At 44.3% G+C, this 25,029-nt stretch overlaps 2 protein-coding genes across 3 annotated transcripts in view; one reads left to right on the forward strand and one right to left on the reverse strand.

Moving 5' to 3' along the window:
- The first annotated feature begins 9,204 nt into the window (after positions 1–9,204).
- Positions 9,205–23,358, forward strand: LOC100656878 (chymotrypsin-like elastase family member 2A). The gene is made up of 7 exons (XM_064281326.1): positions 9,205–9,244; positions 9,532–9,620; positions 13,714–13,811; positions 16,058–16,186; positions 19,880–20,016; positions 20,804–20,949; positions 22,157–23,358. The coding sequence occupies exons 1-7, from the start codon at positions 9,205–9,207 to the stop codon at positions 22,415–22,417; spliced, it is 900 nt and encodes a 299-aa protein (XP_064137396.1). The 3' UTR covers positions 22,418–23,358.
- The window catches only part of LOC100656597 (caspase-9), a 36,279-nt gene continuing 34,577 nt past the window's right edge, over positions 23,328–25,029 (reverse strand). Inside the window, exon 10 of one of the 2 annotated variants that reach the window (XM_023552044.2) lies at positions 23,328–23,548. In XM_023552044.2, the coding sequence (XP_023407812.1) occupies positions 23,346–23,548 (203 nt within the window). In that variant the 3' untranslated portion in view covers positions 23,328–23,345. The remainder of the gene's footprint in view (positions 23,549–25,029) is intronic. The other variant, XM_023552042.2, reaches the window with a different exon arrangement.

Consider the following 25,029-nt stretch of genomic DNA (forward strand, 5'->3'; position numbering starts at 1 on the left):
GTCTTCCTCTTTTCCGCTGACCCTGTACTCTGCCAAGCATGATGTCCTTCTCCAGGGACTCATTCCTCCTGACAACGAGCCCAAAGTATGTAAGACACAGTCTCGCCATCCTTGCCTCTAAGGAGCATTCTGGCGGCACTTCTTCCAAGACAGATTTGTTCGTTCTTTTGGCAGTCCATGGTATATTCAATATTCTTCATCAACACCACAATTCAAAGGCGTCAACTCTTCTTCGGTCTTCCTTATTCATTGTCCAGCTTTCACATGCATATGATGTGATTGAAAATACCATGGCTTGGGCCAGGTGCACCTTAGTCTTCAAGGTGACATCTTTGCTCTTTGACACTTTGAAAAGGTTCTTTGCAGCAGATTCGCCCAATGCAATGCGTCTTTTGATTTCTTGACTGCTGCTTCCGTGACTGTTGATTGTGGATCCAAGTAAAATGAAATCCTTGACAACTTCAATCTTTTCTCCGTTTATCACGATGTTGCTCATTGGTCCAATTGTGAGGATTTTTGTTTTCTTTATGTTGAGGTATGACCCATACTGAAGGCCGCGGTCTTTGATCTTCATAAGTAAGTGCTTCAAGTCCTCTTCACTTTCAGCAAGCAAGGTTGTGTCATCTGCATAACGCAGGTTGTTAATGAGTCTTCCTCCAATCCTGATGCCCCGTTCTTCTTCGTATAGTCCAGCTTCTCGGATTTTTCTTCAGCATCCAGGTTAAATAAAAAAAAATAGGTATGGTGAAAGAATACAACCCTGATGCACAGCTTTCTTGACTTTAAACCAATCAGTATCCCCTTGTTCTGTCCAAACAACTGCCTCTTGATCTATGTAAAGTTTCCTCATGAGCACAATTAAGTGTTCTGGAATTCCCATTCTTCGCAGTGTTATCCATAGTTTGTTATGATCCACACAGTCCAGTGCCTTTGCATAGTCAATAAAACACGGGTAAACATCCTTCTGGTATTCTCTGCTTTAAGCCAGGATCCATCTGACATCAGCAATGATATCCCTGGTTCCACACCCTCTTCTGAAACCGCCCTGAATTTCTGGCAGTTCCCTGACGACGTACTGCTGCAGCTGTTTTTGAATGATCTTCAGTAAAATTTTGCTTGTGTGTGATATTAATGGTATTGTTCGATAATTTCCACATTTGGTTGGATCACCTTTCTTGGGAATAGGCATAAATATGGATCTCTTCCAGTCAGTTGGCCAGGAAGCTGTCTTCCATATTTCTTGGCATAGATGAGTGAGCACATCCAGCGCTGCATCTGTTTGTTGAAACATCTCAATTGATATTCCACCAATTCCTGGAGCCTTGTTTTTCACCAATGCCTTCAGAGCACCTTGGACGTCTTCCTTCAGTACCATCGGTTCCTGATCATATGCCACCTCTTGAAATGGTTGAATATTGACTAATTCTTTTTGGAATAATGACTCCGTGTATTCCTTCCATCTTCTTTCAATGCTTCCTGCGTGGTTTAATATTTTCCCCGTGGAATCCTTCACTATTGCAACTCGAGACTTGAATTTTTTCTTCAGGTCTTTCAGCTTGAGAAACGCCAAGAGGGTTCTTCCCTTTTGGCTTTCCATCTCCAGCTCTTTGCACATGTCATTGTAATACTTTACTTTGTCTTCTCGGAAGGCCCTTTGAAATCTTCTGTTCAGATCTTTTACTTCATCAATTCTTCCTTTTGTTTTAGCTGCTCGATGCTCAAGAGCAAGTTTCAGAGTCTCCTCTGACATCTATCTTGGTCTTTTCTTTCTTTCCTGTCTTTTCAATGACCTCTTGCTTTCTTCATGGATGATGTCCTTGATGTCATTCCACAACTCATCTGATCTTCAGTCACTAGTGTTCAATGCGTCAAATCTATTCTTGAGATGGTCCCTAAATTCAGGTAGGATATACTCAAGGTCATATTTTGGCTCTCATGGACTTGCTCTGATTTTCTTCAGTTTCAGCTTGAACTTGCATATGAGCAATTGATGGTCTGTTCCACAGTCGGCCCCTGGCCTTGTTCTGACTGATGATGTGGAGCTTTTCCATCGTCTCTTTTCACAGATGTAGTCAATTTGATTTCTGTGTGTTCCATCTGGCGAGGTCCATGTGTATAGTCGCCGTTTATGTTGGTGAAAGAGGGTATTTGCAATGAAGAAGTCGTTGGTCTTGCAAAATTCTATCATTCGATCTCCGGCATTGTTTCTATCACCAAGGCCATATTTTCCAATGACTGATCCTTCTTCTTTGTTTCCAACTTTCGCATTCCAATCACCAGTAATTACCAATGCATCTTGTTGCGTGTTCGATCAATTTCAGACTACAGCAGCTGATAAAAATCTTCTATCAGTCAGTCAGTTTGTCGTACTGTGGGGGCTTGTGTGTTGCTGTGATGCTGGAAGCTATGCCACTGGTATGCAGATACCAGCAGGGTCACCCATGGAAGACAGGTTTCAGGTGAGCTTCCCAACTAAGACAGACTAGGAAGAAGGACCTGGAAGTCTACTTCTGAAAAGCATTAGCCAGTGAAAACCTTATGAATAGCAGCAGAACATTGTCTGATATAGTGCTGGAAGATGAGCCCCCCAGGTTAGAAGGCAGTCAAAAGATAACTAGGGAAGAGCTGCCTCCTCAAACTAGAGTCGATCTTAATGACGTGGATGGAGTAAACCTTTCGGGACCTTCATTTGCTGATGTGGCACGACTCAAAATGAGAAGAAACAGCTGCAAACATCCATTAATAATCGGAACCTGGAATGTACGAAGTATGAATCTAGGAAAATTGGAAATCTTCAAAAATGAAATGGAGCACATAAACATCTATATCCTAGGCATCAGTGAGCTGAAATGGACTGGTATTGGCCATTTTGAATTGGACAATCATATAGTCTACTATGCTGGGAATGACAAGTCAAAGAGGAATGGTGTTGCATTCATCATCAAAAAGAATGTTTCAAGATCTATCCTGAGGTACAGCGCTGTCAGTGATAGGATAATATCCATACGCCTACAAGGAAGACCAGTTAATACGACTATTATTCAAATTTATGCACCAACCACTAGGGCCAAAGATGAAGAAGGGGATACTGCGTGGTTTAAAGTCAGGGAAGTTGTGTGTCAGTGTTGTATCCTTTCACCATACTAATTCAAGCTGTATGCTGAGCAAATAATCCAAGAAACTGGATTATGTGAAGAAGAACTGTGCATCAGGATTGGAGGAAGACTCGTTAACAACCTGCATTATGCAGATGACACAACCTTGCTTGCAGAAAATGAAGAGGACTTGAAGCACTTACTGATGAAGATCAAAGACTACTTACTTTAGTATGGATTATACCTTAACATAAAGAAAACAGAAAGCCACACAACTGGACCAAAAAGCAACATCATCACAAATGCAGAAAAGATTGAAGTTGTCAAAGATTTCATTTTACTTGGATCCATAATCAACGCTCATGGAAGCAGCAGCCAAGAAATCAAAAGACCCACTACATAGGGCAAATCTGCTACATAAGACCTTTAAAATGTTAAAAAGCAAAGACGTCACCATGAAGACTAAGGTGTGCCTGCACACAAGCCATGGTGTTTTCATTCACCTCATGCATGCAAAAGCTGGACCACAAATAAGGAAGACAGAGAAGAATTTATGACTTTGAATTGTGGTGTTGGCCAAGAATATTGAATATACCTTGGACTGCCAAAAGAATGAACAAATCTTTCTTGGAGAAAGTACCACCAGAATGCTCCTTAGGAGCAAGTATGGTGAGACTACATCTTACATACTTTGGATATGTTATCAGGAGGGACCAGTCCCTGGAGAGATACATCATACTTGGTAGACGGTTGGTGAAAAAGAGGAAGACCCTCAACCAGTTGGATTAACACAGTGGCTGCAACAGTGGGCTCAAGTATTACAAGGATTGTAAGGATGGTGCAGGATGGGGCAGTATTTCATACTGTTCTACATAGGGTTGCTATGAGTCTGAACCAACTCGAGGGCACTTAAAAACAACCCAAAGCAATCTACAGATACAATGCAATCCTGCTCCAAATTCCAACGGCATTTTTTAATGAAATGGAGAAACAAATCACCAACTTTAAAGGGAAGAGGCCCTGGATAATTAAAGCATTACTGAAGTAGAAGAACAAAGTGAGAGGCCTCACACTACCTGATATTAGAACCTATTATACTACCACAGTAATCAAAACAGCCTGCTACTGGTATAACAGACACTTAGACCAATGGAACAAAACTGAGAACCCAGACATAATCCATCCACCTGAAAGCAGCTGATATTTGACAAAGGCCCAAAATCCATCGAATGGGGCAAAGAGAGTCTCTCTAACAAATGGTGCTGGCATAACAGGATAACCATCTGTAAAAAATGAAACAGGACCCATACCTCACAGTATACACAGAAACAACTCAAAATGGATCAAACACCTAAATATAAAATCTAAAATGATAAAAATCATGGAAGAAAACTTAGGGACAAGGAATGCTAGGGGCCCTAATACATGGCATAAACAGAATACAAACCATAACTAACAATGCACAAACACCAGAAGAGAAACTAGATAACTGAGAGCTCCTAAAAATCAAACGCTTATGCTCACCAAAAGAGTAAAAAGAGAACCTACAGACTGGGAAATTTTTTCTGGCTATTACATATCCAATAAGTCTAATCTCTAAAATCTACAAGATACTGCAACACTTCAAGAACAAAAAGACAAATAATCCAATTAAAAAACGGGCAAAGGAGACAAAGGAACACTTCACCAAAGAAGACGTTCCGGTGGCTAACAGATACATGAGGAAACGCTCACGATCATTAGCCATTAGAGACATGCAGATTGAAACTACAATGAGATATTATCTCACCCTAACAATGCTGACACTAATCCAAAAAACACAAAATGACAAATGTTGGAGAGTTTGTGGGGAGATTGGAACTCTTATGCACTGCTGTTGGGAATGTAAAATGGTACAACCACTTTGGAAAAACATATGGCACTACCTTAAAAAGCTAGAAATAGAAATACCGTACAATCCAGCAATCCCACCCCTAGGAATATACCCAAGAAAAGACGAGTCATCAGACAAATAGGCATATGCACACCCATGTTCATTGCAGTACTGTTCTCAATAGCAAAAAGATGGAAACAACCTAAATGCCCATCAACAGATGAATGGATAAACAAATTGTGGTACATACACACAATGGAATACTATGCAATGATAAAGAACAGTAATGAATCCCTGAAACATCTCACAACATGGATGAATCTGCAGGGCATTACGCTGAGTGAAATAAGTCAGTCACAAAAGGACAAATATTGCATGAAACCACTATTATAAGAACTTAAGAAAAGATTTACACACAGAGAAAAGCATTCTTTGATGTTTATGAGAGTGGGGAGGGAGAGGGAGAGGAAATTCCTAACTAGATAGTAGACAACGGTCAACTTCAGTAAAAGGAAGGACGGCACACAATACGGGGAAAGTTAGCACAGCTGGACCAAAGCAAAAGCAAAGAAGTTTCCTAGACACATCCAAACACTTTGAAGGATACAGTAGTCGGGACTTGGGCCTGGGGACCATAGTTTTGGGAGACATCTAGGTCAATTGGAATAACACAATTTATAAAGAAAATGTTCTACATCCCACTTTGATGAGTAGCATCCAGGGTCTTGAAAGCTTTCGAGCAGCCATCTAAGATACGTCTATTGATTCCATCCTACTCAGAGCAAAGGAGAATGAAGAAAACCAGAGACACAAGGAAAATACTGGCCCAAAGGACTGACGGACCAAATGAACCAAAGACTCCATCAGCCTGAGACCAGAAGGACTAGATGGTGCCTGTCTACCATCAATGGCTGCCCTGACCAGGAACACAACATAGAGTCCTGGACAGAGCAGGAGAAAAATGTACAACAGAACTCAAATTCACTTAAAAAGCCAAGACTTAACGGTCTGACAGAGACTGGAGGAAACCTTGAATCTACAGCCCCAGACACTCTGTTAACCCAGAACTGAAACCATTTCTGAAGACCACTTTTCAGACAAAGATTAGACAGGCCTATAAAACAAAAAATAATACACTTGAGGAACATGCTTCTTAGTTCAATCAAATATACGAGACCATATGGGCAGCTCTTGCCCAAAAGAAGGATGAGAAGGCAGGAAGGGACAGGAACTGGACAAACGGACATAGGGAACCTAGGGTGAAAAGGAGGAGCAAGCTGGCACATTGTGGGGATTGCAACCAACGTCACAAAACAATATGTGTATAAATTTTTGAAAGAGAAATTAACGTGAGCTATAAACTTCCACCTAAAGCACAATAAAAAAAAAAAAAAGACTCACAAGTTGGAAAATACAGCCTTGGTGATAAAAATGAAGCCAGATATCACATAAAGCAAGTCCACAGTGTGCGCCAGACCAGTATTTGTTCAGTGGCCTCATACAGGAAAAAGGTTATTTTTATATTAAAACCAATACAGGTACATCACAGAGCACAATGTCATATTAACTTTTAAGATAACATATGAGACTTCAGAAATAACTTGTAGTGATTGCTACAGACTATAAACAAGAATCCAAACTGTTACGGGGAGTTTGGGGTAGAGTTGGAACCAGAACTCAGGTCTTCTGACGTCTGCTCCAATGGGATTTTCCTGCACCCCAATCTCCCTTACCTTCACATGATCCTTGGGAAATTACAAAGTTCTTTTAAGCCCATTCTCTCACTTATGCAACAATCCTCCAGTCCAGGCCTGGATTGCTAACTAGGATATCAAGGCCCAGAAAGTAAGTGACTAGTCTAAGTCATAACGCTCAAAACTTACTTAGTTATCTAGTGCTGCTATAACAGAAATACCACAGTGGATGGCTTTAACAAAGTGAAATTTATTCTCTCACAGTCTAGGAAACTAGAAGTTCAAATCCAGGTGCTGGTTCCAGGGGAAGACATTCTCTCTCTGTTGCCTCTGGGGGAAGGTCCTTGTCATCAATCTCCCCCTGGTCTAGGAGCTTCTCAGGCACAGGAACCCAGGTCCAAACGCTGATCCCGGCATTGCTTTCTTGGTGGTATGAGGTCCCCATGTCTCTCTGCTTGCTTCTCTCTTTTATATCTCAAAAGAGATTGGCTCAACACACAATCCAATCTTGTAGATTGAGTCCTGCCTCATTAACATAACTGCCGCTAATCTCATATCATTAACATCACAGAGATAGGATTTACAGCACACAGGAAAATCACATCAGTTGACAAAATGGTGGACAATCACACAATACTGGGAATCACGGCCTAGCCAAGTTGACAGATATTTTGGGGGGACACAATTCAATCACTGACACTTACTGAGCTAGGACTTCAACCCTGCTCTTAAGAGTGTTTCTGGCTGGGGCAAAGGGTAGAGTCTGCGGTCACAGGGCAGGGCTGTCTCCCCACTGTTCTCTGACCACAGTGAAGGAGAGTGAAGGTCTAAAGAAGAGCACGCAAGTCCATTTGAAAATACTCTTTTTTTATCCACCCTTTCCCCCGTCAATGACAAGGGGCTTGTTACAGTTCTAGGAGATGATTTAAATTGTCATCTCCAATGGCATCAACATAAAGGGGCTTAAGAATGAGACAAACCTAGCTTGGAATCACTGCTTTGTCACTTAGAAGTTGTTACCATCCACACAGTCGAATACCTTCTCATAGTCAATAAAACACAGGTAAACACCTTTCTGGCATTCTCTGCTTTCAACCAAGATTCATCTGACGCGAGCAATGATATCCCTCATTCCACATCCTCTTCTGAATCTGGCAGGTCACTTTACCTCTCTGAACCTCAGCTTCCTCATCTGAAAAATGGGATCCTCTTGAAGAGATTTTTATAAGGATTAGATTAGATAACAGGGAAGTGGTGGTTTAGTGGTAGAATTCTCCCCTTCCATGCAGGTGACCTGGGTTCGATTCCTGGCCAATGAACCTCACGCACAGCTAACAACCATCAGTGCAGGCTTGAGTGTTGCCATGACTCTGAATAGGTTTCAGCAGAGCTTCCAGACTAAAATGGATTGGGAAGAACGGCCTTGTGATCTACTTTCAAAAACCAGTCAATGAAAACCCTATAGATTACAGTAGTTCAGCTGCCCGTTCCACTGAATCAGGGGCAAACGGGACAGCAGCTTATAAGAAAAACAAGATTAAATAACAAATGTAAAAGCATCTGACACATATGCGGTGCTTGGTGACTATCCACTCTCCTTTCTGTGCCTGTCCCCTTTCTAAGACGCTCTTGCTTTCAGCCCAGTTGGAAAATGAAGTTATTGGAAAACAGCAAAGTGTCATTATCTTGGAAGCAGATGATAAAATACTTCTTGATCTACCCCAACAAAACTGTCCTCCGCCAATACCCTTCCCTTCATCCCATCACTGGGGCTGCTAAATCCCAACTATGTGGGTCTGTCTTGGGCTTTTCCTATGTAAGCACGTTTCCCACTCCAACCACAGTTTTCAAATCCTCACCACAAGGTTGTGAAGCAGACTGGGCACATGTTTCTCTCCTTGTTTCACAGATGGGCAATCCCAGGCCCAAAGACATACACTGGTCATCCAAGGTCTCAAACCATCTGGGGCATAACCTAGAGCAGGATTTCTCAACCTTGGCTTTATGGATATTTTGGGCCAGACAATTCTTTGTTGTGGGACTGTTCTGTGCTTCATAGAATGTTTAGCAACATCCCTGACCTCTACCCAGTAGATCCTAATAGTGCCCCAGTCCTGACCATGACAACAAAAATGTCTTCAAACATTGCCAGATGTTCCCTGGTGGATAGAATGAGCCCTGTTGAGAACCATTGACTGAGACTGTTGTTTGTTCAGCAGGCCAACTTAATCTTTTCTTTGAAAACACAACTCCAAGGACCAACAACCAATGTTTTTCTTCCTCCCCTAACACACAGTGTAATCTCTTGAAAGCGGATAGAACCCATATTTCAATACCCACTTTTGGCATCTTTTTCAAAGTCTTTGCAGGATGATGAATGGGAGAACTCAGGTAGAAACTATTTGGACACAAACCCTTTTTTCCATTGGGCTTGAGAAAATCTCCATCTTGCATGCTCCTTTTGTATCTCTGGCTGATAAGACCTCTCATAAAACCAGGGCCTTTGGCCAGGCCATGTGTACAGACCTGCCACGGACACAACATGATCAAGGCACTACTGCTATCTGCATTGGTGGCTGGAGGTAAGCCTTGTCACCCAGAGACACTGCTTTACCCATCCCCTAGTGGGGTTAGCGGTAAGTGAGACCTCACTCTACTCCACCTGAACTCAATCCTGTGGTTGTAAGGAACTTAGAGTGGAGTTCCAAAGAAGAGCTTCGAAGAAGTGGAGCAAAGGACAAGACTTTATGGGAGTCCCTGGGATCCTTTCCAGAACAAGTTTTCTATTTGGGGTTGAGAATGCAACAAGTGTAGGTTGCCTGGTTTGAGTCATTGCTCCCTGGACTCACAACTCTTTCTCTTTTTGTAGCTCTCAGCTATGAGCTCCCCACTGACCAGGACCAAATGCCCAGGGTGGTTGGAGGTGAAGATGCAGTGCCCAACAGCTGGCCCTGGCAGGTGAGTCCACTTCTTCCCCCGCCCCGCCTCCACCCATGTCGAATCACCCCCTTTGCCCTTCAACCATGGGGCCTATTGTGCTGGCAAAGATAAGGATTGGCAGGGACTCAGAGGGCAGGATGGGAAACTCTACCAACAAAATATATTTCCATGACCTTGACCAACGTTGGGGGTTGGGAAAAAGACGCCTTCCCCAGCTTAAATATGGAGCTACCCCACCCACTACCCATACACACATATTCACAAATATATTCTTATATTCTGTATTGAACCAGATGTTTGCTTACAATTATATGGATGTCTTATGAGCCATTCATCATCATTATGCAATATACCTTGCTTTAAGGAAACAATCAGCGTTGCTTATGCATATTAATCCCTAACTACAGACAAAGCAGTGTTACCAATAAAAATAAATGTTTACTCATCTTAGTATAATCACAATAATATCAAGACTTTTAAGGTGCTGGGTGGGGCACAGGCACAAATTCTTAGGGCCTGTTAATCCTAGGGCTCTCAAAGGAAATGTGTGAGGTTTACGTTACAATAAGTAAATAGAGTAAAATCTCTCTTATCTGACATGATTAGAACTGAATAACTGAAAGTCGGAAACCCTGGTAGTAGTGGTTAAGAGTTAGCTGCTCCAGCTCTTAAGACAGGGATTGGACTGGACTATGGGATAGAAAATGATACTGGTGAAGGGTGAGCTTCTTGGATCAAGTAGATACGTGAGACTATGTGGGCAGCTCCTGTCTGGATGGGAGATGAGATGCAGAGGGGGCCAGAAGCTGGCTGAACAGACACGAAAAGAGAGAGTGGAGGGAAGCAGTGTGCTGTCTCATTAGGGAGAGAGCAACTAGGAGTATATAGCAAGGTGTATATAAATTAAAAAAAAAAAAAGTTCCGCTGCTAACCAAAAGGTCGGCAGTTCGAATGCACCAGATGCTCCTTGGAAACCCTATGGGGCAGTTCTACTCTGCCCTATAGGGTCCCTGTGGTTTGGTTTAGTTGAAAGTTGGTTATAAAGAGATTATTAAAAATCATACATATAGACTTGAAAATTTTTATTTTAATTTAGAACATGTAAATGTACATTCGTTCACCAATCTTTCGAGTTCTTAACTACCTTTCTTTTAAAACCACCTCCAGAATGGATTATCTTCAATTCCATTTCTTTAAAGCAGAGCAATCCTTTGAAACGCTCATGAAGCAATCTGAGTAATGAGCCCTTCCAGATTTCTGACTTTTTTGCCCAGTCTTTTGGTTTTCTCACAGTCACCTAATTCAATAGTAATTTTTAAAGTCCCATTTATACAGTTTTTCCAAGCATTTAACTTAATTTCCATATAAATCAAAACTCTCTCTCTTTGAACTCATATGTTATTGGTTACATGTTTAATCAAATTATGTATAATTACAACACAACCACAACTGACACAAACAGCTTTGGAGACAAACCCAACTGAATCTGGGTGAACTTACAACATAAATAGTGGAGCATCTAGCAGGCTGCCAGCTCTGAGTGAGTCCGTGTGTGTACATATGTATATATATGCATGTACACATGTGGGTGCTTGGTACATGGGTCTATATGTACATATATATGTGTGTCAGATGTGTGTGAGCACTTCTGTTTTTAGCTAACTTGGTCAGAGTAAGCCTCACATAGAAGGTAATCTTTGAGCAGAGACCTGTAGGAGGTAAAGGACAGTGGATGCTGATACCTGGGAAAAGAATATTCCAGGCAGAAGGAACAGCAAACCCAAGTCCCTGAGGCAGAGGTGAGCTTGGTGTATTTGCAGAACCACATGGAGACCAGTGTGGCCAGAGCAGATGGGAGTGGGAGCCAGCGAGGTCAGAGAGGTCATGTAGGGACTTGGAAGCCATCCTACCATGGGGGGTTTTAACTGTGTAAGAGGGGGAGCCGCTGGAGGGGCTGAGCAAAGATGAGACATTACAGATTCACACTTGAAAAGGATCCTTCCTGCATTGGGAAAATATGGATTGGGGTCTGGGCCAGGGTGGGAGCAGGGAGAACAGATAGGAGGTTAAAGTAAAAGTCCCGTGAGAGATGAAGGTGTTTGGCACTAGCAGCTGAAGTGGCAAGAAAGGGTAGAACTCCCTACATACTGTGGAAGCAGAGCTGATGGGATTTGCTGATGGATTTGGGTGACAGGTATGAGAACGAGGGGAGTGAAGGATGACACCAAAGCTTTTGGCCAGAGCAGCTGATAAAGTCGGTCACCATTTACTGAGATGGGGAAGGGCAGAATTTGGGTGAAATCAAGAATTTGGTTTTAGACATTAAACTTGAGCGCTATGTCCTAAGGAGCCCTTGTGGCACAGTGGTTAAGAGCTCGGCAGCTAACAAAAAGTTTGGCAGTTCAAACCCACCAGCTGCACCTTGGAAACCATATGAGGCAGTTCTACTCTGTCCGATAAGGTTGCTGTGAGTTTGAATCCACTCAAAGTCAAGGGGTTGGTTGGTTGTTTGGTTGGTTGGTTTGTTTGTTTTTTGGTCCTAAGAAAATAGCTCCCAAGAAGGAGGAAATTCCAAAAAATCAAATTGCAGAAAGATATTCAGAACAGAGTTATTCTTTAATACTGGCTTTATTTAAACAAGCCCCAGTGGTGCAGTGGTTAAGCCTGTGGCTCCTAACCAAAACGTCGGCAATTCGAATCCAGTAACCACTCCTTGGAAACTCTAGGGGCAGTTCTGTTCTGTCCTATAGGCTCTCTATGAGTCAGAATGGACTTGATGGGTCTGGTTTTGGTTTTTATTTAAAATTTTGATATTTTATCATGGATTTTTTGCATTAATTTTGTATTTTTCAAATATTGCATAGAAATACTATTTATCTCAGTCACAAAAGAACAATATAAGTGACCTCGCTTATATAAAAAAAATAAGAACAAGCAAACATGTAGACACCAAAGTTTATTACTGGTTACCAGGGGTTGGAGGAAGGGAGAAACACTGAGTTTTGGTTTAAGATGATGGAAAAATCACATTAATTAAGGGTAATAGTTGCACAGCCAATTAATATAGTTGTTATCAATAAATTGTACACCGTTCAAAAGTTGAATTGGCAAATGTTGTGTGGTAGATAATACAACAAAAAAAGAGCAGCTGCCGAGGCTGCTTATGTACAACCAAACACCTCATGGGATTTGGTTTCTTGGCTTGGAGATTTAGGGTAGTAGTTCAATGGGACATCCCAGTTAATTGGCTTAACATCGCCTTTATTACTTCTGTTGTACCTCCTGGTTCCTTGCATAGCGCCTGGGGTCTTAAAAGCTTGCAAACCGCCATCCAAGGCACTATTCCAAGGTCTCTATTCACCTGGAGCAACAGAGGAAAAAGGAGAGTCGGGAACAGGAGGAGGAAATGGACTTTGTGGCTAATTGCCTCCATGAACAGCTGCCTCCTTTGCCATGAGACCAGAAGAACGGGGTGGTGCCCAGCTACCATTACTGTATGTTTTTACCAAAGATTCTATAGAAGAATCCTGATCAGAAGGCGGAAAATGCAGAATAGAATTTCAAATTCTCATGAAATCTAGACTTTCTGGAGCCATGCAGGCAAGATGAATCCCTGAAACTATTGCCCTGAGATGATCTTTAAACCTTGAACCAAAAAATCCCCTGAATTCTTCTTTAAACCAAACAACAGTTTAGCTTAATTTGTAAAGAATGTCTACCTTGAACGTTGTTCTCTTTTAAGCAACTAGAAAGATTAGATAGGACACTTAGTGGGCAGTGAGTTCAGGTCAATGAGGAAGGAACAGTTTAGAAAAGGAAGGTGAGAATGGTTGAAAACTTGAAGAATGTGATCAATGTCACTGAATTATACACGTAGAAATGGTTGAATTGGTGTATGTTTTGCTGAGTATATTCTCGAAAACGATAAGAAAGAACTAAAATAAATTTAAAAAATTTTAATATGTGAAGGAAATATCATTTAACTTGATTACTAAGTTCTAAACCTGAGACGAGTGCCTTACTCACCTCACCCTGGTCTCAGCCCTGCTCTCAGGGATGCTGAAAGAGCAGAAACAGAGGCCTAACTACCAGAGCCTGCATTTCTTCCCAGGTCTCCCTGCAGTACAGCTCCAGTGGCCAGTGGCGTCACACCTGTGGAGGGTCCCTGGTGGCCAAAAACTGGGTCTTAACTGCTGCTCATTGCATCAGGTAACTGCCATTCCCCAGTCACCCAGCCTGCTCTCCCCAGCAGCCAGCATGCTGCTCTGAGAGTTGGAGCCCAAGTGGCCTGAACCACACTATATAAAGAAGTCTTGCAAATAACCACTTGTCTGGCCAAGAAACCAGCTTCAGTCAATCTACAGTTCAGTCATTGGTCAACTGATGGGTCAATACATGGCATGGATTGACTGCCCCATGCTAGACGCTGAAGGGAAGAGGGAGAGGGGAAGACCCAGTTCCTGCCCTCTTGGGGGTACTAGATGTGGCTTCTGAACCTGGAATCAGGTTTCCTTGGGCAACTTAAATGAATTCTCCAAGCCCCAATGCCATCACCTGTAAAAAAAAAAAAGGGGGGGGGAGGGGATAAAAGAATTAACCAAAACCAGCAAACTAGTTGCCATTGAATCAGTTCTGACTCATGGCAACTCCACATGTGTCAGAGTAGAACTGTGCTCCATAGAGTTTTCAGTGGCTGATTTTTTGGAATTAGATTGCCAGGATTTATTTTGAGGCACCTCTGAGTGGACTCAAACTTCCAGTCTTTCCAATAGCAGCCAAGTGTGTTAGCCATTTGCACTACCCAGCAACTCCTAACAGAATTAAGTGTGGATTAAATGACTTGATAGGTGTTAAGGTCCTGGCACTGAGTGCTCGATAAAGGTTAACTATTACCGTTACCAAGGTCCATAAGGGAAAGAAAGGCTCCACAGCATTGTTCACTTGTCCCCTTCCCTCCCTGTGACCTCCGGGTATTTTGCATGAGCTGGAGCTCACTGGGGCTTTGGTTGGGTCTGTGTTACTCTCTCATTGCTGGAAGTGATCCATCCTCCCCCATCTAAGTTATAAGCTCTGTGAGGTGGTGCGAAAAGGAAAAGAGGCCTGGACATCAAGACTCCCGGCTTCCAGTTCTGGATTCTAGTGGGACTCTGGACTAGTTGCCCCTTGCTAGGCCTCACTTTCCCCATTTGGAAATGAAGGATAGGGGATTAAACTAGAAAATGAGCTAGGATTCCCTGGGCGGAAATGATGGCTATTTCCTCTATGTGCATCTCATTCCCCACATATATATACACTTCATATTATTATAACTTTTATATTGTATTAGAGTTTATAGCTATTCTATTATAATTAGTATATTGTTATAGTTGTTATACAGTTTATATTATGTTATATTATAACATAGATATAATATATTATGATTACTGTAAGGTATCCTTATCCTAGGGTTAGGGAACTCATTAAATATTATATGTTGGCGTCACTATGGGAGTGCAGGGGTATGGACACCACCAGGTGATGCTGTCAGAGAGAGTGACATCAAAATGATTACCTATAAAAATATCCCTGTAGTTAGTTATAACAACAAAAGTATTTTTCATAAGCCTGGCTTATATGTATCAATACACCTACAAGGCTAAAATCCTGCGCTAATTTACTTTTTGAACCTTCTCATGCGCTCTGGTCAGAGCTGTCATTGTTACCCAATTACAGTGACGCTTTGAACCACGTGGTTTCATTCACACGCACTACAAGCACGCACTATTGTTTTCTTTGCTGCCAGTGTTTTTATAGTCGCTGATTTTGTCAAGTTTTCTAATGGTTTAGCTACACTATTGCGGTAATTAGTATTTGTGAATGTGTATCTGTAACTTTTTTGAGAATGAAGCAGTAATTAGAGGAAAGGAAGGAGTGATATACAGAAATTATGATATATGAGTGACATTAGTACAAAAAACATTACTAAGGATTCCGTACAGTTTGGTACAGCAGCAGGTCTATGTGGGCGGTGACACCATGAGTTACCCCACTGGGTAACACCAGCCCTAGTGATGCCACTGATATTATGTCTCTATATAATAGCTCCAAGTAGTGGCTCACGAGGAGTCCCTGGTCGGCACAAATGGTTAAGAGCTAGACTACTAACCAAAAAGTTGCTGTTCGGACCTGCCTAGAGGCACCTCAGAAGTAAAGTCTGGCGACCTACTCCAAAAAGGTCACAGCCTTGAAAACCCTGTAGAGCAGTTCTACTGTACACTCATGGGATCCCCATGAGTCAGAATCAACTCGAGGGCAACCAACAACAGTGGCTTGAGTAGCATTTGCTTATTTTGGCCCATCATCCAAAGGAAGCCACTAAACCCATGCCACTGGGGAGGGGTGTCCCTGCCCATGGGGGCCAGAGAGAGGAAAGGATAGCTGGAGCTGACCCTCTCTGCTTGGTCCTCTTTCCCCAGCTCCTCCAGGACCTACCGTGTAGCACTGGGCAAGCACAGCCTGTCCTCAGTGGAATCCGGCTCCGTGAATGTCTCGGTCTCCAAGTCGGTGGTGCACGAGAAATGGAACTCCAGCCAGCTCTCCAAAGGGTACCTTGTGCCAAGCGTCTGGGGATGCTTAGGTGGGGGGTGGCAGGGACAGTGGTAGGGGGGCTCAGCCCCACCTCCACCTTTGCTCCTTCCCTAGGGGGAGGAAAAGGAGCTCTGACCACATGGAGGTGGAGCCAGCCCCTCCTGCTCCACAGGTGCCTAGGGTGTGGGTGTTATTGGGGGAGCTTGGAGTCTCCTCCCAGTTAAGCTGCAGGTCCATCCTGGACACTCACTGACCATGTACCTATTCTATGCCAAGCCCTGCAGACACCGGGTGGATGCTGCAGGCCCCATGGCTGTCAGTGGAGTTAGGACAGTCCCTCCTGCCTCCCTTCTCTGTGCTCCCCACAAACAAGGCCCTTTATGTTTTCAAGGATTTCCTGATACCTGTCAGAGACAGCCTGGAGTGACACATGCAGGAAGAAGACTGGGTTCTGGAGCTCTCTGAAGCCCCACAGCAGTTATTCCCCAGCCTTCAGGGAAATGGCAAGAGTCTTCCCACCTCTCCTCTCAGATGCTTGCATACCCCAGACCCCACCCTCTTACCCTTTATGGGGACCCCCTGCTTTCCCCCAGGTGCTGTAAGCCATGCTGGGCACTGAACTGTGGGTGCTGGACACACAGAGACACACAGGTCACCGTGCCTGCTCTCAAGGAGCTTGTGACAGTGAGGCAGTGTAGGGTAGTGGTTAGGAATTGAGCTTTTGGTGTCTGATTGCTCAGGTCTGAATAATGACTGTGTAACCTTGGTGAGTTACCCTTTCTGTGCCTGGGTTTCCTCTCCTGTAGAATGAGGATAATAACAGTGCCTACCTCTAGGGTTGTGAGGATTAAAGGAGATAATATATGGAAAACACCTAAAAAGGGGGCAGGCACGTTATAGAAGCCATATATCTGAGCTCTCATCATCATCACCATCATCACTACTAGGGCAATTATAAGTTGTAAGCGTTGGAACATATGAAGTGATGACGGAGTGGCCTGACGGGTCTGCCCACAAGAGTGAGAATGAGCAGAAGCGACTGGCTGATTTTGCCGGAATTCTTTCGAAGTGCAGACCAAGTCGAGGCATATAACATGCCACATTAGAGTTAAGAGCTCTCGTGTCTAATTCCCCTTCTGGATGGGATTTTCCAAGAGCTGGGGCTGTGCCTGATTCACTTCTGAATCTCTAGCCCCTAACCCAGGGTGTGGGCACATAGTAGGGATCAGGGAATGTTTGCTGAACATCAGGCTTCTTCCATGAGCACTAATCCTAAGATCCAGGTGGTGGTAAAAAAAAAATTCAAGAGTCTTAGTTTCATTCACACCTTCATTCAACAAATATTTGTTGAGCACCTACTATGTGCCAGGCCCTGTTCTAGGCACTGGGGAAACAGCAGTGAAAGAGACACACAAGCTCCCTGCCCCATGAGCTTTACGTTAACTCCTAAACTCGAGCTGCTCCTTGTAGCTCCGAGGGATGCCCCTTGCTAATCCCACAAGCATGGGTGCTCCAGTGGTCAATGGTGTCTGTACCTGGCGACTCTGTCTTCTATTAGGACAGCTGGACTGTCCAACATTCCAGAAACTCTGCCATCACAGTTTCCTTTCTAATAAGCTCTCTGCCCACCATAGCGGTTAGCTTTCACAATCCTACAAACACTTAGTGCATCCCTTGTACCAGGCACTGTGCTAAATGTTTCCTGTGTATTGTCTTATTTACTCTTCACACCACCTTTAGGAAGGAAGCACTATTATTAATTATTAATGCCATTTTACAGATGACACTTGCCCAAGGTTACAGAGCTAGAGAGTAGCATTCAATAGGTGTGATGCACTTAGCAGAGAGCCTGGTCATAGTAGGCCTTCAACATACTTTTATCATTATTGGCAACATCATTATCATTGTGGTCATCCCTCCACTAGAAGTAAAAGTCATCTTCCCTTTTCCCTCCTTCTCTATCATCTTGCTGGAATCCAGAGCTACTCATCATCCTCCCCTCCCCCAATCCAAAAGGGCAAGTCTGCAGCTCCAGAAGGGCCTCTAGGAAGAAGCTACCCAGTCATCACTTCAAATCACAAAATTTACTTCAACAGGCATATGGCCTCTTCTGCAGCCCAAGATGCTACTCTTGGGTGGCTGCCAAGAGCTCCTTCTGTCACGTCTTCCAGAAGACTCTTCATCCCAGGCCGATGGAGAACAGGAGGGAACCATGTGGCTATAACACTCAGCATTCTCTCATTTAGTCAGCCAACAAGCATGGAGGTCTGCTGTAGTCCAGCACTGAGGATGATCTGCAAAGGGGTCCAGGAGTCATGAGTCAGTTCCTGCCCTCAAAAAGCTTGCTAGCAGATGAGACACATCCACAAGACACTGGAGAGACACAAAACGACACAGGTTTTGTCAGAGGGCGTGGGTGGACAGAGAGCTGGAAAAGTGGCCTTTCAAGTCAGGGGCAATGCCAGGACAAGGGACCTGCCACAGAATGGGCAGGTGTGTGCTGGAGCAGTGACCAGCAGTCTAGCTGGAGACGAGGATCAGTGCAGAGAAATTACGGAAGAGATGGTGAGGATGGTGCATTAGAACTGAGAAGGCTGTCAGCCCTAAGGACCTTAAATGTCTGTCCTATCAAAGGGTGTCACTGTCTCCGTTATCTATGGCTGCAGAACAAATTACTCAAAAATTTAATGGCTTAAAACAGCAATTGTTTATTATAATTATCTCTCACTGTCCTGACTGGGCTCTGTCAGGTGACTCTCACTCAGGGTCTCTCATGAGGTTGCAGTCAGATAGTGGCTGGGGATGGATCATCTCAAAGATTCCTCACGCACATGTCTGGGAGCTCATGCTGGCAGTCAGCTGGGACTACTGTCCAGGCCATCCACACATGGCCTCTCTCTGTGGCCCGACCTTCTTCACAGCATGGAGGCTGAGTTCCAAGAGCCAGAGTCCCAGAAGGACCAGGCAAAAGCTGTATCTCCATTTAGGCCTAGTCTCAGAAGTCACATAAAGTCGCTTCTGCCGTAATGACAAGCCCTCCCGGATTCAAGGCGCAGGAACACAGATCCCACCTCTTGATGGGCAGTGTCATCACGTTGTAAGAAGAATGTGTGGGATGGGAGATCTTGCTGCTGCCATCTTGGAAAATATAATCTGGCACAACCACTGAAGGTTTTCTGAGCGACAGTGATGAATCTGGCAACACATGCAAGGTAGAATAGAGGAGAGAAAGACTAAAGGCCAAAAGGTCTTTTGATCTGAACATGTCCTGCCATTTTCTCAACCAAACACAGGAAATACATGGCAGAACAGACATCATCAGGCAATCATGGACTTTTTTTTTTTTTTCTTGCTGAGCCTGGACAAGACCTCAGAATTCCTGACACACAGCACTGCCGGCAGCCATGGCTAGTTCATCAGAGTGGACATTGCAAAACAAAACCTATTTGCCAGCCCTGTTCTAAACTTTCTCCTAAAAGAGTTTAGAGAAATTAAGGTCTCCAAGCTCCACCAACCAGGGTCAGAATGCAATCCTGTGGTTTTCACCACAGCTCCTCCAATCCCTCTTAGCCCTGAGAGAAGGCAGATTCACAATCAGCCTGGCTGAGGAGGGGTTCAATACTTCCAGCTGGGGTTAGAATCAGAAATAAAATTGGGGTAGGAAAAATCAATGCTTTCCTTATGCTCTGCATCTTTCCTGCCTGACCCAGGAACGATATCGCTTTGCTCAAACTGGCCAACTCCGTCTCCCTGAGTGACAAGATCCAGCTGGCCCGCCTCCCAACTGCTGGCAGCATTCTGCCAAACAACTATGCCTGCTACGTCACGGGCTGGGGAAGGCTGCAGAGTAAGTGAGAGCCAAGGCCGCCCCAAGACTTGGGAGGGGGATAGAGAAGATGTCAGTCCTCTACTGTCATCTCCCAATCATTATTCCAGAGTCTTTGGAGGAAACAAAATTGACTTGACTACAACAGGTTTAGTTTGGTACCTTCACCAAACCAGAACATTTTTCCCATTGAAGGGACTTCAAATATCAGGAGGCTCACAGTCATTTTTATCACGTCATTTTTATTACATCATTCGTGACATTGCATGGATCTAGCTAAGCATAAAGGAGATTTGTTACCTTGTTATAAGGGTGTTTTACCTTTGTTATAAGGGTCTCAACCCAAGGGCAGAGAGGGAGCAGACTTCAGGAACAGCCTAGAGTCAGGGGCTGGAAGGCTAAAAAAAGCCTAGGAAACCTTTTCTCAGTATGTCTTTCTTGGAGAATCTTCATTCTTCTCCACATGGAAGAAAATGGCAGCCACTGCCAACAGCTCCCACGTTTACGTCCTCTCTGGCTGGGATCACTTAGTCCCAATCCCAAATTCCCAAGGAAAGAAACTCAGGGGTTTAGCTTGAGTCAGGTGTTCACCCCTGAACCAATCACCAGTGGCCAGAACACTGACCAATCAGCTGTGAGGACACGATATAGGCAAGCATGGCTGCTCCCATTGCAGTTCTATGGATGGAGGAAGGTAAAATGGGCTAGAAAAAGAGGTGCTAGGCAGAAAGCACAATGAGTGTTCACTACTCCTTTTTCCTCAACAGGCCGCTCGCCCCTGTAACACCTTCTGTCTGGTCTCTTGCAGCCAATGGTGCTGCTTCTGACATCCTGCAGCAGGGCCGTTTGCTGGTTGTGGACTATGCCACGTGCTCCAGCTCTAGCTGGTGGGGCAGCACCGTGAAGACCAATATGGTCTGTGCTGGTGGTGATGGTGTGGTCTCCAGCTGCAACGTGAGTACAGAGGTGCCCATTCTTCACAATGAAGTGTGGCTGGGGGTGAGGAGTGTCTGGGGGTCATAGTATCCATCCTTCCATCTCCTGACAGAAGGACCCAGAAACAGTTCCAGACATTTGAGCAACTGGTCTTTGCCCTTGTAGTCTCCAGAGAAAATATTTTGTGGTTCCCCTCACAGTGTCCACAACCTTCATTGCCAGGAGGTCTGTCCTTGGGTCTCATCAAGCTCTCTCATTACAGTTATCTCTCTTCTTTCTTCTACATAGGAAGAGACTCAAGGGGAGGTATTCTCTGGGTTACCGGTTGCCATTCAGTCAATTCCTTACTCATGGTGGCCCCATGTGTGTCAGAGTTGAGCTGATTTTTTAAAGTAGATCACCAGTAATTTTTGTGAACCACCTCTGGTTGGACTCAAAAAGCCAACCTTTCTGTTAGCAGCTAAGCTTGTTAACCATTTGCACCACTCAGGGACTCCATTTTAAGAGGAATTCTACTTTATCTGTCAAGTTAATCCCTGTAATGTCCCAATGTGTCCCCTCAAGGTAGCTGCCACAGAAGCTATCCTCTGGACAGCACTTTAGCCAGAAGGAATTGCTATATCATAGGCTTCGAACCTCAGTGGACAGAGCAGGAAGGCACTCTGTCACTAACAGTGGGGACTTCCACGCACCCTTCACATCACACTGTGGCCTACACTCTCTGCCCTTATAGATCGCCTTCAGGAAAACTCCCTCATGCTCCCTCATCAGCACAGACCATATTGGTCTTCACTGTGCCGCCCCATCAGCCAGAGCTGGAAATATCCAATGGTGGTTAGGAGCATGGGGTCTTAACTCTGGGACTAGGTCTTGTCTCCTTCACTTACTGCCTGTACAACCTCAGACAAGTCAACTTCTGGGAGCTTCAGTTTTTCCTCATCAGTGAAACGGGGCATATTAACGATATTTGCCTCATGGGTTTTTATGAGGATTAAATAAGGGATATAAAGTGCTGGGCTCAGTTCCAGACACACAGAAAGATTTAATAAATGTTAGCTCTTGGTATCATGGTGCCATCTTGAGCTGTGACTGCTAGGTCCAGCTCAGAGGATATGGCAGCCCACAATCGAGCAATATAAATGCATTGAGAACAAGCAAAACACAGGATTTTAATGGGCAGTCCCATCCCCTCCTACCACATTGCCCTTGCTCTATCCATCTTCAGGGGGACTCTGGGGGACCGCTGAACTGCCCAGCATCTAACAGCGAGTGGGAAGTACACGGTGTGGTCAGCTTCGGGTCCTCCCTCGGCTGCAACTACTACCACAAGCCCTCTGTCTTCACACGAGTCTCCAATTACATCGACTGGATCAATTCGGTAAGAACCAGCAAGCCCTGGGCTCCCTGGGCTCACCCTGCTCATCTGCCCCCACGAGGGCAAAGCCTGTTGGGGTCTGAGAACCTTCTCCTTCCTTCTGAGAGCTAGGCAGGGGTCCCCTAGGAGGAGGCTGCAGACTTGGGCAACTCCCTCATGGGCCCCAAAATCTCTGTGTGGATAAAGTTGAGTGAAAAGGAACATAGAGGACAGCCTTGGCCAGAGGGGTTAAAGACAAAGGATACTCCTCCAAACGTTAAGAGTGGGATTGCTAGGATTAGTATTTTATTTTCGCCTATCTATGTAAAAATTTTTTTTTTTATGTATAGTTCTAGACCCTACTATTCAGTGCTATCAATAGTCGTATTTATCTGCAAAGCCCCAAACCTGATAGTTCAAGACCTCCACAGCCTTAATTAGAAGAAATCAGAGGCCCTGAAGGAGGTACTCATTTGTTCATAATAATAATAACCATAAAAAATTATTTAAAAAAAAAAAGACTGGCACCAATATTGGGAGCAGCCATTGCTACCAGCAACAGTAGTTAGAACCGGCAACAACAGGAAGAATGGTCACAAGAAGTGGTGCCTGGGTGAGGGGGGAGGAGGCATTGCAACCTGGTGATGGGTGGTGGGAGGGAAAAGGACGACACTCTGTGCTGATCGGGGGACTTTTTTTTTTATCATGGTAAATATATATGTAACAGAACATTTGACAGTTCATTGATCTTCCCAGGTACAGTTCAGTACCTTTATTGTGTTCATCATAGTGTACAACCATCACCCTTATCCATTCTCACATCTCTCCATCATGCCTAACAGAAGTTCAGTGTCCTGGGGGGACTTGCTGAAACCATTTCCCGGCATTGCCACAGCCTCAGTTTGCTCGTCTGTGAAATGGGACAGGGCCTCAGCATTTCAGGAGGCAGAACAAACAGGCTTTGTGGCAGAGCCCCAAAGAAGGAAAAGTTGACAACTGGTTTCATTATTTTAAGTTTAATTTGCAAAGAGCAGCTAAATGGAATTAAATGGATACTCCATTATAAAGTAAAATATGACACCATAGCCATTAGCATATGGTCACAGGAAGAAAAATACTCTGTCAAGTCAAGCAGGTGGGCTGCTTCCAAGTTTCCCCATGAGTACTCTCTGCTCCTTCTCCGTTTGTCTGTCTGATGGTGTTTCTTTGTCAACAAGTGGTCAGAGGAACCAGACATCCCGGAAAAGCTTGTCAATGAAAAATCTAAAACGAAGAAGACAATGGTCATGAATTTGCTTTTTTTTTGAAAATGGAAGGAAAGTCATGATTTCATTTTAGCAGAGGAAAAGCTGAGTTCAGCTTTTGAGGTGCCACCGGCATTTCAAAGGAACCTGGCACAGGCCTCATTGGATGGAAGGTTGCTTAGGGGCCTTTTCCCTGCCAAATCTCAGGCTCCTTTTCTAGCCCCAGCTGCTGTGTGAGTCACCATGAGCCGGTCCTGGCAGTACCTGGGGGGGCCAAAGCAGGGGCCTGGGGCAAGTGTCCTGATTTGTTGTCCCCAGTATCATCTGTTCCCAGACAAGGACGACAGAGCAGACCAGGGCCGAAACCCATCACCAGATATCAGAGGGGATCAATAGGGAAAGCAAGCCTTAAAGAGACAGCTGGGCAGAGGCCCTGTATTTACAGGAGCGCAGGCAGGGCAGGCACAGATGCCCAGTGGCAGCTTCCAGGAGTAGATGAGTCAAGCTGCCGTCGCAGCCAGTTGTCCTCTGCAGAAGCTGCCGCCAGCAATGCAGCGAGGCTGAGTGGAATCTTGGAGTGGTCCCAGCCCAGGGGCCCGCCAGGGAGTCAGGCACAGCTGCAGCTCTGGGGGCACTTGGAAACACCTGCCCAGATAAATCAGACAGGTGACAAACCAAGGCCGGGAAGCTGCCAACAAAAGGCATGACCAGGAAAACGGCAGGAGGAGACAGGTGGCCAAGGGCATTTGTCCTTTCTACAAAAGTTTATGCAGTGCCAGCAACACAGAAATCTGTAGCAGTTACTAGGTTTTTTCCCAGCAAGTAATACATAGTCTTTGTTAAAACAGCAAAGGATGGGAAGCTGTTGCTTAATGGGTAGAGTTTCTGTTTGGAGTGACAGGAAAACTTGGAAGTAGTGGTGTTGGTTGCACAACATAGTATGTGCTGAATGTCACTGAACTGTACACCTAAAAATGGCTAAAATGGCAATTTTATGTTAAACATATTTTTCCACAATAAAAAAATAATTTTAATAGTAAAAGATTACAGGACTATATCAAGTAAAAAAGAAGTCCCCAATCATTCCATACCTTCATCTCCACGGCCCAAGGGTAATCATTGTTCTCAGACTGATGTGTGGTCTTCAAGACTTTATTTATATATTATGAACATGTATATACATAGTATCTTGTAACCAAAAATAGGATTTTATTCTTCACACCATTCTGCAACTTGGTTTGGCTAGGTGAAGCCAACATGGTGCTATAGACAGAAGCACCACACTGTTCCTCCACAGCAAAGACTCAAAAACTAAGTAAAACAGAGACAAACATCAATCCTGGAACCCTAAGCATCAAATGAAGGGATAAAGAACTCAACCAAGCACCGAATGCAGTAAGAAAATGACAGAGAGTGAGGCTAGCTACAGACTGGAGGTCCCCTATCAGCTAACGAGGCATGAATTCACCATCTTTGGTCCCTCAGCCACCAAGAACAGTG

The sequence above is a fragment of the Loxodonta africana genome, chromosome 3 (assembly GCF_030014295.1).
Source record: "Loxodonta africana isolate mLoxAfr1 chromosome 3, mLoxAfr1.hap2, whole genome shotgun sequence".
NCBI classification, from domain to species: Eukaryota; Metazoa; Chordata; class Mammalia; order Proboscidea; family Elephantidae; genus Loxodonta; species Loxodonta africana.